The sequence below is a fragment of the Tupaia chinensis genome, unplaced genomic scaffold, assembly GCF_000334495.1.
Source record: "Tupaia chinensis unplaced genomic scaffold, TupChi_1.0 Scaffold000523_1, whole genome shotgun sequence".
NCBI classification, from domain to species: Eukaryota; Metazoa; Chordata; class Mammalia; order Scandentia; family Tupaiidae; genus Tupaia; species Tupaia belangeri.
In genome coordinates, this window is record NW_006160036.1 from 2,224,771 (window position 1) to 2,238,471 (window position 13,701).

The 13,701-nt window shown below is 42.8% G+C and overlaps 1 protein-coding gene across 1 annotated transcript in view; it reads left to right on the forward strand.

Annotated features, from left to right (window-relative positions):
• Positions 1 to 5,110: 5,110 nt before the first annotated feature.
• WWP2 (WW domain containing E3 ubiquitin protein ligase 2) overlaps positions 5,111 to 13,701 on the forward strand; it is a 164,943-nt gene continuing 156,352 nt past the window's right edge. The window contains exon 1 of the mRNA XM_006156931.3: positions 5,111 to 5,180. Coding sequence (XP_006156993.1) covers positions 5,111 to 5,180 — 70 coding nt within the window. The remainder of the gene's footprint in view (positions 5,181 to 13,701) is intronic.

Below are 13,701 nucleotides of genomic sequence, written 5' to 3' on the forward strand. Positions count from 1 at the left end.
TTTTTTTTTAAAGAATTATTTTATTTATTTATTTAAATTTGATCAGAGAGGGGGAGAGAGATAGAGAGAAAGAAAGTGAGAAAGCAAGCCACCAGGTCGGGGACCAGAACCTTGGTTGGCCATGTGGGAGTCCAGCGCCCTCAACCACCACACCACCTTCCAGTCCCATGGGGCTGTGCTTTCTTTCTCCTCCCATCTCTCTGTTTCTCTCTGGTGAATGCACATGCCCACTGGCAAATCAAAAGAAATACTCCGATGAATTTGGAGGTTAGATTAAAGGGGACAAAGGGCAGAAGTGGGAAAAACTAATCTAGGTGCAAGGCCATGGTACTTTGGACCAAAGGTGTGACAGTAGAGGTGGTAAGGTATACTGGAACTTGGAAATGTTTTAAAGGTAGAACAGACAAAGTTTATTGGCTAGACATGGGATGTGAGAGCAAAAAGGGAAGCAACAATAAGTCCGCAGAGTTTTGGCTGGGGCCACCGAATGGAAGTTGTCATTAACTGAGAGGGGACTATCAGAGGATCTGAGGGTCTGAGGTCAAAGCCGAGGGTCCTACTGTACATTCCAATTTGGGATTGTCAACACAAAGCGGTACTTAGAAGCATGACACAGGCTGGGGTAACCGAAAGAAGAGGTGTATGGCCTGAGCTGTGGGGCACTCAGATGATGGCTGAAGGTCGAGGAGGGGAGAAGGAGCCAGGAAAGGAGCTCAGTAGAAGTAGCTGAGTTAGGTGGGCTGTCTTGGAAACCCAGGAAAGTGTTTCAAGGAAGAAAGAATGATCACTGGTGATGCTGCCAATAGGTCAGTTATGGCAGAGGCCTGAGAAGCACTACTGGATTTAGTACTGTGGAGGTCTCCCAAAGTCATGATAAGAGGAGTTTTGTTATTGTATTCCTTTTGCTTTAAATATTAACAACATTTTAGAGCTTTCCACTGGAAGCGATGCACTAATTACAGACTAGTCCAGAAACAACTAGCCACTTGAAATCCTTTTGGAAACTGGATAAATCTGATGAATAGGCAAATTCTGTTTCTTTTTTTTTTTTCCCCTCAAAGGTTCCATAGGGCGTGTGCGTTCATCAGAGACAGTGAGAGGGAAAGCGAGAAATCACCCCCAAGGGGGTATGGCTATGCTAAAATCCCTACTCTATTCTCCTCCTGGGATTTTGGGCACACATATACATGTGCCCAGTATCTTCCAGGTCTGGAACTCGAACTGTGGTTGGCCATGTGGGAGTCCAGTGCCTTAACCACCATACCACCTGCTGACCCCATCTGACTAATAGGCAAATTCTTTTTGCTTTGTTTTGCTAAAAATCTTGAAGTGTAGACCAGTTTGACTTCTTGCTATGGAAAATGTCAAAATCAGTGTCACTTACCTCTAGTTTACATTTAATTCTCGTATAAAGATCTTCCATTCTTAGAGCAATAAAGTGAGGTAATAACCATGTTTTAAGGCTGAACAACTATTTTTTTTTTTTAAGAAAGATTTTTGCTATAGGTCATGTGCACTTGAAGGAAAGACAGAGACAGAGAGACAGAAAGCAAGACATCATCCCCCAAGGGGGATATCCACACTGCAATCCCTTCTCCTCCATTCTCCTCTCGGGATCTTGGGCATGCATGCACACGTGCCTGGTGTGAGTTTAAGCCGCTTGGTCTGGGACTTGAACTGTGGTCGATTACATGGGAGTCCAGCAACGTAACCTTTACACTGTCTGCTGGTCCTACAAATTTTGTTTTTTAAGAATTATTTAATATTATTATTATTATTTTAATTCCTACAGGACATATGCACTTACCAAAGAGAGACACAGAGAGAAAGTGAGAAAGTAAGCTGCTGTCAGGTCCAGGATTCAAACTGTGGTCAGCCATGTGGGAGTCTAGTGCCTTAACCACTATGCCACCTGCTGGCCTCTGAAAAATTTTTTAAAATAGGGTGTTAGGAGGAGCGATAACATACATATGGAATAAAAGGAAGATATTAATGATGTTGAGTAGAACAGGAATTTGATAATATTTTTACATTAGCAGTTCCCATATGTGTTCCTCAGACATTTCAGAGGCTTCTGAGACTCGTTTAGGGTTTTGGAAGGGAAGATTAAAACCATTTTCTGGGACCAGCAGTTAGTGTAATGGCTATGTCGCTGGACTCCCACGTAGTCGACCGCCCGGCGTGCCGGCGTGAGTTTAAGGCGCATGTGCATGTGTGCCCAAAATCCCAAGAGGAAAATGGAGGAGAAGGGATTATGGCGTGGCCATCCCCCCTGGGGGGTGATTTCTTTCTTTCTGTCTCTATGTCTCTCTGGCTTTCTGGCGAGCGCACATGCCCCATAGCAAAAACCTCTCCAAATTTTTTCTTTTTTTTTTTCAAATAATTATTTTATTTAACTTTATTTATTTATTTTAATTTGACCAGAGAGACACAGAGAAACAGAGAGAGAGAGAAAGTGAGAAAGCAAGAAAGCAAGCTGCCAGGTCTGGGAATTGAACCATAGTTGGCCATGTCTGAGTCCAGCGCCCTTAACTACCATGCCACTTGCCGACCCCTAAAACTATTTTCATTACAGAACTAATACTTTGCCTTTTCAGTGTGATCATGTTTGCACTCATGGTGTAAAATCAAAAGTGGGTTAAACTGTTCTTAGCATGAAGTAAACTGTGCTGTTGTCACTGTATTCTTCATTATAACACCATCAGTGAAAAGAAAGGAAGCATTAAAATGCAATGTTTGGTGGGACCAGCAGGTGGCGTGGTGGTTAAAGCACTGGACACTCCCATATGATCGAGTACAGTTCAAGTCCAGGACCTGGTGGCTTACTTTCTCACTTGCCCGTCTTCCCCATCCCCATGTCTCACTCTGGTTAAATTAAAGATAAATAAATGAATAAATAAAATGAAATAAATATATGTATTTTTGAAAATGCAGTGCTTAGTGAGTCTGAACCACATGGGAAGGGTCTGAGTTGGCCCAGAGAAATCCCTGAGTATGGCAGGCACATGCATGCCCATGATTTGGGGCTGCTGAGGCCAGGGGTGGATTGTGGTGTTGAGTCTCTGTTAGAGTTACCTCTCTTTCTCTGATGGAATAAATAAATTTATTAAATGAAAATAGAAGGCACTGCCTCCCACATGGCCGACTGCCATTTGAGACCCAGGCCTGGTGGCTTGAAACTCACTCTGTGCATGCCCAAAAAGCCCAGACTATGGTGTGATCATTCCCCCAGGGGGGTGATTTCTCACTTTATCTCTCCTTGTCTCTGTCTCTGGCTAGTGCACATGCCCTATGACAAAAACCTAAAAAAAAAAAAAAAAAAAAAAAAAGCCAGTTTCTTTCAAGAATGTCCTTGAGGGAACCAGCAGTTAGCGTAATGGCTGTCGCTGGACTCCCACGTAGTCGACCGCAGTTCGCGTCCCGGACCTGGTGGCTTAAAACTCAGGCCGGGCGCGTGTGCGTGTGTGCCCAAATCCCGAGAGGAGAATGGAGGAGAAAGGATTGTGGCGTGACCATCCCCCCTGGGGGATGATTTCTCGCTTTCTGTCTCTATGTCTCTGTCTGTCTGGCGAGTGCACGCACCCTATAGCGAAAATCTCTCCAAAAAAAAAATGTCTTTGATAAAGCAGATACATTTATTAATTGTATTAAGTCTTGACTCTTGAGCACATCTTTTTGATATTCTGTGCATTGAAGTGAGAAACACACCTACAGCACTTTAGCTGCCTACTGAAGTATAATGATTGTGTTGAGAAAAAGCACTTGTGTGGTTGATTGACTTGAGAGCTGAATTAATTGCTTTTTTCCATGTGTGTGAAATACCATTTTTACTTAAAAAACACAGACAAATTAAAGTTACTAGATTTGAATATTTGGCAGATATTTTCTTGAAAATGAATGAAGTGAGCCTGACATTTCAAGGAAAACAGCTGACAGTATTTGTTGCCAGTGATAAAATATAAGCTTTTAAGTGAAAATTAGAATTTTGGAACACTAAGTACCTACTGCCAAGAGCTCAGTAGCATCCTAATGCTTAAAAAGTTGTCTCACGAGATACATGGTGACATTCACAAATGTGACTACGATATTGTATAATGAAGTGTGTCAACATTTGGAATATCTGCATGATTCAATGAACCAGTAGTTTCCAAATGATCAATGACGATGTTCCAGAATCATAGATGAGTAAAAGATCCATGCAGAGTGCAAGACAGATTTCTGCTTCTGACCAAGAGGGAGTGACAGGGTCATCTGGTGACCACTGCCAGTGACATTGGGCATCTTTTCTTGTGTTCATTAGCCATTTGGGAATCTTCTTTGGGAAAATGTCTGTTCAAATCGTGCCCATTAAAAAAAACGGAATTAATTGCCTTTGGCTTTTTTCAGAGATATTTTTGCTGTAGGGTGCATGCGTTCACCAAATCCTTTAGACAGAAAGATAGTGAGAAATCATCCCCCACATGGGATGGCCACACTGCAATCCCTTCTCCTCCATTTTCCTCTTGGGATTTTGGGCACACATGCACATGCGCCCAGTGTGAGTTTCAAGCCTCTGGGTCCAGGACTCAGACCATAGTCAACCAGTGTGAGTCCAGTAGCGTAACCAGTACATGGTCTGCTAGTCCCACCTTTGCCTTTTTATTTTAAATTATTTTATTTATTTAATTTTGCTTGTTAATATTTTAAAATTTGAGGGGGGAGAGAGAGAGAGAGAAAGGGAAAGTGAGAAGGCAGCCTGTCAGGTCCAGGACTTGAACTGTAGTCAGACATGTGGGAGTCCATCTCCTTAACCACAATGTCGCCTGCCAGCCTTGTCTTTGCCTTTTTACCGTTAGGTTGTGACTTTTTTTTTTTTTTTTTAGATGTTATTTTAGACTTGCTCTCTTCCAGACTCTGCTGTAATCTTTTGTAGGCTATGTGAGACCTATCTAGGCTCAATAGTCATTATAAGACAGGCAAACAGCACCTTTTTGGAAGTAGAGCGGCCACTGTTGCTTGGATGTTTGTTTTCTTGCCTCTGTCTCTTTAAACTTAAATAATAAATTTGAGTTTGATTCCAATATCTTCTAAATTCATCGCTCTGTTTATCTTGCAGTTTCATGGTGATGCTATGGCATCTGCCAGCTCCAGCCGGGCAGGGGTGGCCCTGCCTTTTGAGAAGTCTCAGCTGACTCTGAAAGGTGAGTGGCACCATGTGAAATGTGTATCATTTCAGATCCAGCACAGTCTATGGGGAAGAGGTGGAATTATACGACACGCTGGTCTGGAGAGCCAACTTGTGTGAAATAGCTCATGAGTGTGACTAATTCATTCTCAGAGGGATACCGTGGCTGTAATTCTTGAAGAAGAAGAGAAAAAGGAACTTTTGGCTAAAATTATTTAAAATGCTGATTCCTTCATGTCCCAGGACTCTTTTTCTCTTCATTCACCTGCTAGAGGATCTCTTCCAACCTCATGACTTTAAATGACACCAACATAAGGTCACTCTCAGGTTTGTTACCACTCATTTAGGCCTCTCTTCTAAACTCCAGACTTGTATGTCCAATGGCCAACTTTCACTTCCACTTGAATGTTTAGTAAACATCTAAAATTTAACATGCCCGGGATTGAGCTCCTGATCTTTCTTTTTCATTTCCTATATTCAAATCATTAGTAAATCTGTTGGTCGTTTTGAAAACAAATCATTCATTCAGCCACCTGTCACCACCCTACCATCTCAGCCCAGTTCAAGCTGCCATCATCTCCACCCTGGACTGGGCAGTAGCCTACCACACTGTCTCCCTGCTTCTGCCCTTTGCCCTGCTTCAGCTGTTGCCACACAGCACCCAGTGATCAGGTTAAACTGTCATCCAGGTCTGGTCACGCTTCCTCGCAAACCCATCAGGGCTCTCCATCTCACTCAGAGTGAAAACTAAAAAGCCCACATGATGTGGCCCCCATTTCTCACCTGCTGTTGCTCTTCCACATTCGCTGTGTTCGAGCTACACAGGTCCCTTCGTTCTTCGTTGAATGTATGAGCAGGCTTCCACTTCTGGGCCTTTTCACCTGCTCCAAGTGAGTAAGGTGCTGTTAGCTTGCTTTCTTGCTTTGTTAAATTGCCCTTTTCAGTGAGGCTTTCTTGATCTCCTGATCTAAAGCTAACCCCCTCCCTGATATTCTTGCTTTTATCCCCTATCCTATTTAATAGGTATTTTTCTCAGCTCTTAATACCTTTTTTTTTTTTTTCTTGGAGAGATTTTTGCTAAAAGGCACCTGTGCTCACCAGAGAGACAGAGAGAGAGACAGAGAGACAGAAAGTGAGAAATCACACCCCAGGAGGGATGACCATACCGCAGTCTCTTCTTCTTCATTCTTCTCTTGGGATTTTGGGCATGCATGTACATGTGCCTGGCCTGGGTTTTAAGCCACCAGGTCCGGGATTCAAACTGTGGTTGACCCACGTGGATGTCTAGTGATGTAATCATTATTCCATCTACTGGTCCCTCACCTTTTTTTTGAGAGATTTATTTATTTATTTATTTAGTTAGTTAGTTACAGGGCACGTGCGCTTGCAGGAGAGACAGAGAGAGACATAGAGACAGAAAGTAAGAAATCACCCCCCAGAGAGGATGGCCATGCCACAATTCCTTCTTCATTCTCCTCTTAGGATCTTGGGCACAGATGGACACATGCCCTTTTTTTGAGAGGTTTTTGCTATAGGATGCATGCGCTCGCCATAAAGACAGAGAGAGACAGAGAAACAGAAAGCAGGAAATCACCCCTGGGGGGATGGCCACGATTCCTTCTCCATTCTCCACTCAGGATCTTGGGCACACACGCACAAGCGCCTTGTGTGAGTTTAAGCCACTGGTTCCGGGACTCTGCGGTCGACTACATGGCAGTCCAGCGACACGGCCATTATGCTAACTGCTGGTCCCAACCCTATATGAGTTTTAAGCTGCCGCCAAATCTGGGACTCAAACTGTGGTTGACTACATGGAAATCCAGCAATGTAATCATTATGTCATCTGCTGATCCCATTATTACCTTTTTTAAAAATAATTATTTGTTGGGACCAGCAGATGGTGTAATGGTTACATTGCTGGACTCCCACGTAGTCTACTATGGTTGGAGTCTCAGACCCAGCTCTTAAACTCACACCAGGCACGTGTGCTTACATGCCCCAAATCCTGAGAGGAGACTGGAGGAGAAGGGATTGTGCTGTGGTCTTACCTGCTGGGGAGTAATTTCTTGCTTTCTGTTTCTCTGTCTCTGTCTCTCCAGTAATTGCACGTACCCTATAGCAAACATCTCTTTCTCTCGAAAAAATAAAATTATTTGCTTTTATTTATCGTTATTGTTATTATTTTTAAATTTGCTATAGGACTTGTGGGCTCACCAAAGAGAGAGAGAGAAAGTGAGAAATCACTGCTCCGGAGGAATGGCCATGTCACAGTTCCTTCTCCTTCATTCTCTTCTTGGGATTTTGAGCATGCGTGGGCATTTACCCAGCATGTTTTTCAAGCTACTAGGTCTGGGACTCAAACCATGTAGTCGCCCATGTGGGATTCAGCTGCCTTAACCACCACCAGCTGGTCTCCCTTGTCACTGTTTAGCATACAACATGTTACTTATTTCGTTTACTGACTGTCTCCTTCAATAGAATATCAGCACTATGAGAACAGGAAATTTTGTCTGGTTGCTGTTCAGACCTAGCCACCAGTCCCCGATACTTAGCGAATCCTCAGTAGAAACTGCCTGAATGATGTTGCTCCAGTAGCTTGAGCTCTGCGGGAGTTAAAGGACCATGTAGATCCCAAGGGATGGAGAGTGAAACCCAGTGTTCGAAGTCAGGCCCCACAACATGGCCAGACAGAGGCAAAATTGTGACTCTGGACCATTTTCCATTAGTATATTTTTAAATGTTTTGTTCGTTTATTCTGTGAATGAGAGAGAAAGAGAGCTAGAGGTACAAGTACTCCTGATGGGACCTTGACACTGTGATCCACTGCTAGCTTCAGCCGGCCCTGGATGGTGGGCACTACTCAGGTGTACCTGGTGTACTCAGGGAGGTCTCTGGACACGGACTGGCAACCTTCCCTGGTGGCCCAGCCCTGGAGAGCATTATGTTTTACTGCCATGTCACTGTCTGGTCCCTTCATTAGTATTTCTCAGATGTAAATTTTATTCATTTATTTAATTCATTCATAGTCAAAATTCATTCCATTCCTCTCAGTGTCTGGTTTGGAGGAATTCAACATTAACAGCTTCTCGTATGCCCCTTCCAAGATACATCAAAGGGACATACTTTTGTAATTTTGAGGGCCAAGGTGTCCTTCTTGGAAGGAATGTTTTTTTTTTTTAACTTATTTTTTTTTTTTTGAAAGATTTTCGCTATAGGGCGCATGCGCTCGCCAGACAGAGAGCGACATAGAGACAGAAAGCGAGAAATCACCCCACAGGGGGGATGGTCACACCGCAATCCCTTCTCCTCCATTCTCCTCTCGGGATCTTGGGCACGCACGCACACGCGCCCAGCATGAGTTTTAAGCCACCGGGTCCGGGACGCGAACTGCAGTTGACTACGTGGGAGTCCAGCGACATAGCCATTACACTAACTGCTGGTTCCCAAGAAGGAATATTCTTCATGTGGTGTGTGAGAGAGCACCAGTTTGCTATAGAGTATGTGTACTTGCTGGGGGGAAGAGAGAGAGACAGAGGCAGAGAAATAAAATGAGAAATGACCCCTCCAGGCGTCATACCTATGCTGTAGTCCTTTCTCTTCCATTCTTGTTTCAGGATTTTGGGCATGCATGCACATGTGGCCAGTGTGTTTTTCTTTCCTTTTTTTTTTTTTTTAAATTTTGATTTTTAGCCCCCTTCTTCTTCTTTCTTAAAAAATTATTTTATTTAACTTTATTTATTTCAATTTGACTAGAGAAGGACAGAGAGAGAGAGAAAAAAATAAAGCAAGTCCAGGTCCGGGACTTGAACCATAGTTGGCCAGGAATCCAGTACCCTTAACTACCACACCACCTGCTGGCCCCATCAGTGTGTTTTTCAAGCCAATGGGTGAAGAACTTGAGCCCTGCAGTTGGCCATGTGGGATCTTGCTGTCTTGCCTCAATCACGACAGTTGCTAGCTTTTTTTTTTTTTAATTGTCAGAGGGTGCCTGGATAGAAAGAAAGCACCTCATGTGGAGCATCGTCATACTGCACTCCCTTTTCCTCAATTTCTCCATCTTTCAGGATTTGGAGCATGTAAACACATGTGCTTAGCATTTTTCAAGCTATCAGAGCCAGGATTTGAACTGTGGTTAGCCATGTAGGATATAGCTTTCTATGTATGATGCTTTATTGTTGTGCTATGGGGTTGGCCCTGATCCTAGAGTTTTATTTATTTATTTAATTTAGTTTTATTTATTTATTTAGTTTATTTTAAAAATCATTATTTAATTTTATTTATTCATTCATTTATTTTAATTTGACCAGAGAGAGAGAGATTGAGAAAGTGAAAAAGCAAGCCACCAGGTCTAGGACTTAAACCATAGCCAGCCATGTGGGAGTGTCCAGCGCCTTAACCACCATACCACCTGCTGTTCCTCTATTAATTATTTTATTTTATTTATTTACCTTTATTTTATTTTTAACTTGCCAAAGGGCATATGCACTTGCTGGAGAGAGAGAAAGAGCAAGCAAGCACCCCCACCCATAGGCGGTGGTCATGCCACAATCCCTTCTCCATTTCTCATTTCTTTTGGGATTTTGGGCACACATGCATGTGCGTCCAGCATTCTTTTCAAGCCACTGGCCCCAAGAATTGATTGCATAGTTGGCCATGTGGGATCCAGCTGCCCCGAGAGTTCTAAAAGTTGCATTTTTAAGTGCATCAAAGCCCTAAAACATAAGCCAGCTATTTTGTCTGATATTTAACTCAAGTGATGCTGAAAAATTGAACACTGAAAAATACAAGATAGAAAACTAAAAAACTAGCTGTTTGGAACCTATCAAAAGACAATATGCCAGACTGTATTGTGATGTCTCCTTAGAGCTTTTGAAGGGTATAATTCAGCCATATGTGCTTTTTGCCTTATTTGGTGACTTTGAAAGCTAAATCTTATATGACTATGTGACTTTTACTATATATGATATTGGCATTTATATTTCATGAAACGGTAAATAGACTTCCTAGAGAGACTTGTGTGTTGTGAGGCCTTTGTTTTGGCTTGTCTTTTCTGTTTTATTTATTTATTTATTTTTCAGAGAGAGATTTTTGCTATATGGTGCATGCAGTTGCCGGAGAGACAGAGAGACAGAAAGACAGAAAGTGAGAAACACCCTCTCACCCCAGAGGGATGTCCATGCCGCAATCCCTTCTCCTTTATTTTCTTCCCAGGATCTTGGGCGTGCACGCGCGCGCACATACACACACACACACACACGCCTGGCATGAGTTTTAAGGTGCTGGGTCTGAGACTTGAACTGCATTCTAGTGACATAACCATTAAGCCATCTACTGGTCCCTTGGCTTATCTTTTAAGAACTGGAAACATTGGGCTATCGGATGGCTTAGCAATTACATTGCTGGACTCCCACATGGCTGATTGTGGTTTGAGTCCTGAACCTAGTGACTTGAAAATCACGCCAGGTGTGTGTATGTGCACAAGATCCTGGGAGGAGAATGGAGGAGAAGGTATTGTGGCGTGGCCATCCCCTCTGGGGGTGGTGGTGGTGATTTCTCACTTTCCCTCTCACTGTTTCTGTCTCTCTCTCTCTTCTACAGTGAGCACTCATGCCCTAAGGCAAAAACTTCTAAAAAAGAAAAGAAAAACAAATATTAAAAATATCACTGGTTGACTATAACGTACTGAAGAAGTGTGTCTTTATATTGTAGTGACATGACAGACTCTACATTAACGAGGGGATCAAACTTGGCATCCCCAGAACGAGGATAACCTAATGTATGTAATGAGAAGCACACATTGTAACAGGAAGGAGGGAGATATGGCATTTTCTTTCTTTTTTGGGAGGCAAGGTCTAATCATATTGAGACCCTTCTTGCCCCAGACTCCCAGTTAGCTAGGACCACAGATGCACACCACCTCTCCTGGCCTGTTTTGGTTGGGCCAGACTCAGAACTCAGGCCCTCCCTGTGGCTTTAGTCATTGCGCAGCAGTGTCCTACCTTTGACACCATGGCTCAGCCCCTATGGAGTAGTCTGGATAAAAATGCTTAAACTGAATCTAATCATGAGGAAACAATGAGAAAATGCAGAATGTGGTACATTCTATAAATGAACTGGAATGGGCCTGCTGGTGACACGGTGATTAAGGCGACTGGGTCCCACGTGGCTGATGGCATAGTTTGAGTCCTGGACCCAGCAGCTTAAAACACGCTGGGTGTAGGTGTGTGCTGCCCAAACTCCCAAAAGGAGGGAGAAATGGAAGAGAGGCGATTGTGGTGTGATTATTTCCATGGAGGTTGTTTTCTCATTTCCACCGCTCTCTGTCTCTCCACCCAGTGAAAACATACTCTGTAGCAACATTGAAAATACAACAGCAAAACAATTGGTAGAAGTCTTTAAAAATCATTGACATGGAAAAGAAGGTGGTTCTAAATTTTGAAAGATTAAGGAGAGACAATAGCCAAGCAGTAGTTTGTGTACCTTGATTGGATCTTAAATTGGGGGGGAATCTACAAAAATATGTTTGAAATAATTGGGGAAATTTGGATATGGAATGGTTATTAGATGATGGCGTGACTAAATAGTTTTAGGTATGATAATGATGATATGATTGGATGTAAGAACATCCTTATTCTTAGGAGTTGCATTCTGGAGGCATTTAGGGCTACTCTGTCATGATGTTTACAACCTACTTACAAATACTTTCCCCAAAAAAGTGAGGCCATATACATGCATACCTATGTATAGAAATAGGTGTCATGCATCTAAAACCTGTGCTGTTCAATAGGGCGTTCACTGTAGCCATATAGAGCTGTTTACATTTTAATTAAATTGAAATAAATCTTACAATTCCTGTCTTCATTTGTACTATAACCTTATTTCAAGGCTCGATAGCTGCATGTGACTCATGGTGAGGCTTTGGACAGCACAGATGTGGGACATTCTCGTCATCACAGAAGTTCTCCTGGAAAGCGCCGGTACAGACACACACACACAGAAAACCAAAGCAACTGTGGCAAAATGATACAATGAGTGAAGAGTATTATTGATTGCTTTATGGTTTCAACTTGTCCGTAGATTAGAAACTTCAAAATAAGAATACTAAATGGGAGACTAGCAGTTGGCGTAATGACTGTGTCGCTGGACTTCCATGTAGTCAACCGCGGTTCAAGTCCTGGACCCGGTGGCTTAAACTCGTGCTGAGTGTGTGTGCGTGCATGCCCAAGATCCTGAGAGGACAATGAGGAGAAGGGATTGTGGCATGGCCCTGCCCTGGGGAGTGATTTCTCACTTTCTGTCTGTCTGGGGAACACATAGGCCCTATAGCAAAAGACCTCTCAAAAAAGACTACTAAATGGAACATGTCATCCTAGATTGGAGGAGAAAGAAATGTTTCTTTTCTTTTCGCTTCTGATGGACAGTGAGAGAACAATTGGCAAAATTTGAATAAGGTAGGCAGATGAAATAATAGTATTATAAAAATGTTAAATTTTCGGCCAGCCAGGTGGTATGGTGGTTAAGGTGGCTGGATCCCACATGGCCGACTCCTCTGAGTCCTGTACTCAGTGACTTGAAAAACACACTGGACACGTGTGCATGTGTGCCCAAGATCCTGAGAAGAGAATGGAGAATGGAAAAAGATTGTGGCATGGCTAACCCCCTTGGGTGGGAGTGTGTGCTTTCTTGATTTCCCTCTTTCTCTGTCTTTCTCTGGTGATTGCAGGAGCCCTATAGAAAATTAAAAAAAAAAAAAAAAACGTTAATATTGGGTGATTTTAAGTGAGGGTTATGTAGAAATTCTTTGTATTCTGACAAATTTTCTGCCAGTCTGGAATTATGTCAAAATAAAAAAAAAAAAAAAAAAAGGAAAGTAGGGGAAATGTAGAGGGCAAAAACAGACTTTTTTTTTAAAGAGAGGTTTTTGCTATAGGATGTGTACGCGCATCAGAAAGACAGAGAGAGACCGAGAAACACAAAGTGAGAAATCACCCCACGGGGGGGAGGGGGGAGAATGGCCATGCTACAATCCCTTCTCCATTCTCCTCTTGGGATCTTAGACACGCATGCACACACACCTGGCATAAGTTTAAGCCACCTGGTCTGGGACTCGAACTGTGGTTGACTGTGTGGGAGTCCAGCAATGTTACCGTTACACCATCTGCTGGTCCCTAAAAATGGAAATATTAAGGTAGAGTGAAAAAAAGTTAGCCTGGGAGCTGGGAGATTTGGTTTGAGTCTTAGCTCTGTCTCAGACTAGCTTCTTGATTTCGAATAATTTATTTCCTCTCTTTGAATCTTAGTTGGTCAACTGTGAAATAAAGGGTTTGAACTTGTTGATTTTAAAGAGCTTGTCTAGCTCAAAATAATACAACTCTAACTATAACTAGTCCCCCTACTTTTTCTAAGTTAAAGGACAGCAGAGCTACTCTGTCACCACCAGGTGGCCTCAGTTAACCTTGGTCTATGCGTAAAGCACTTCATTTTTTTATCCTGGGCCATGCCTGGGCACTGCAAATCTTTATTTCTGGTGGCATTCC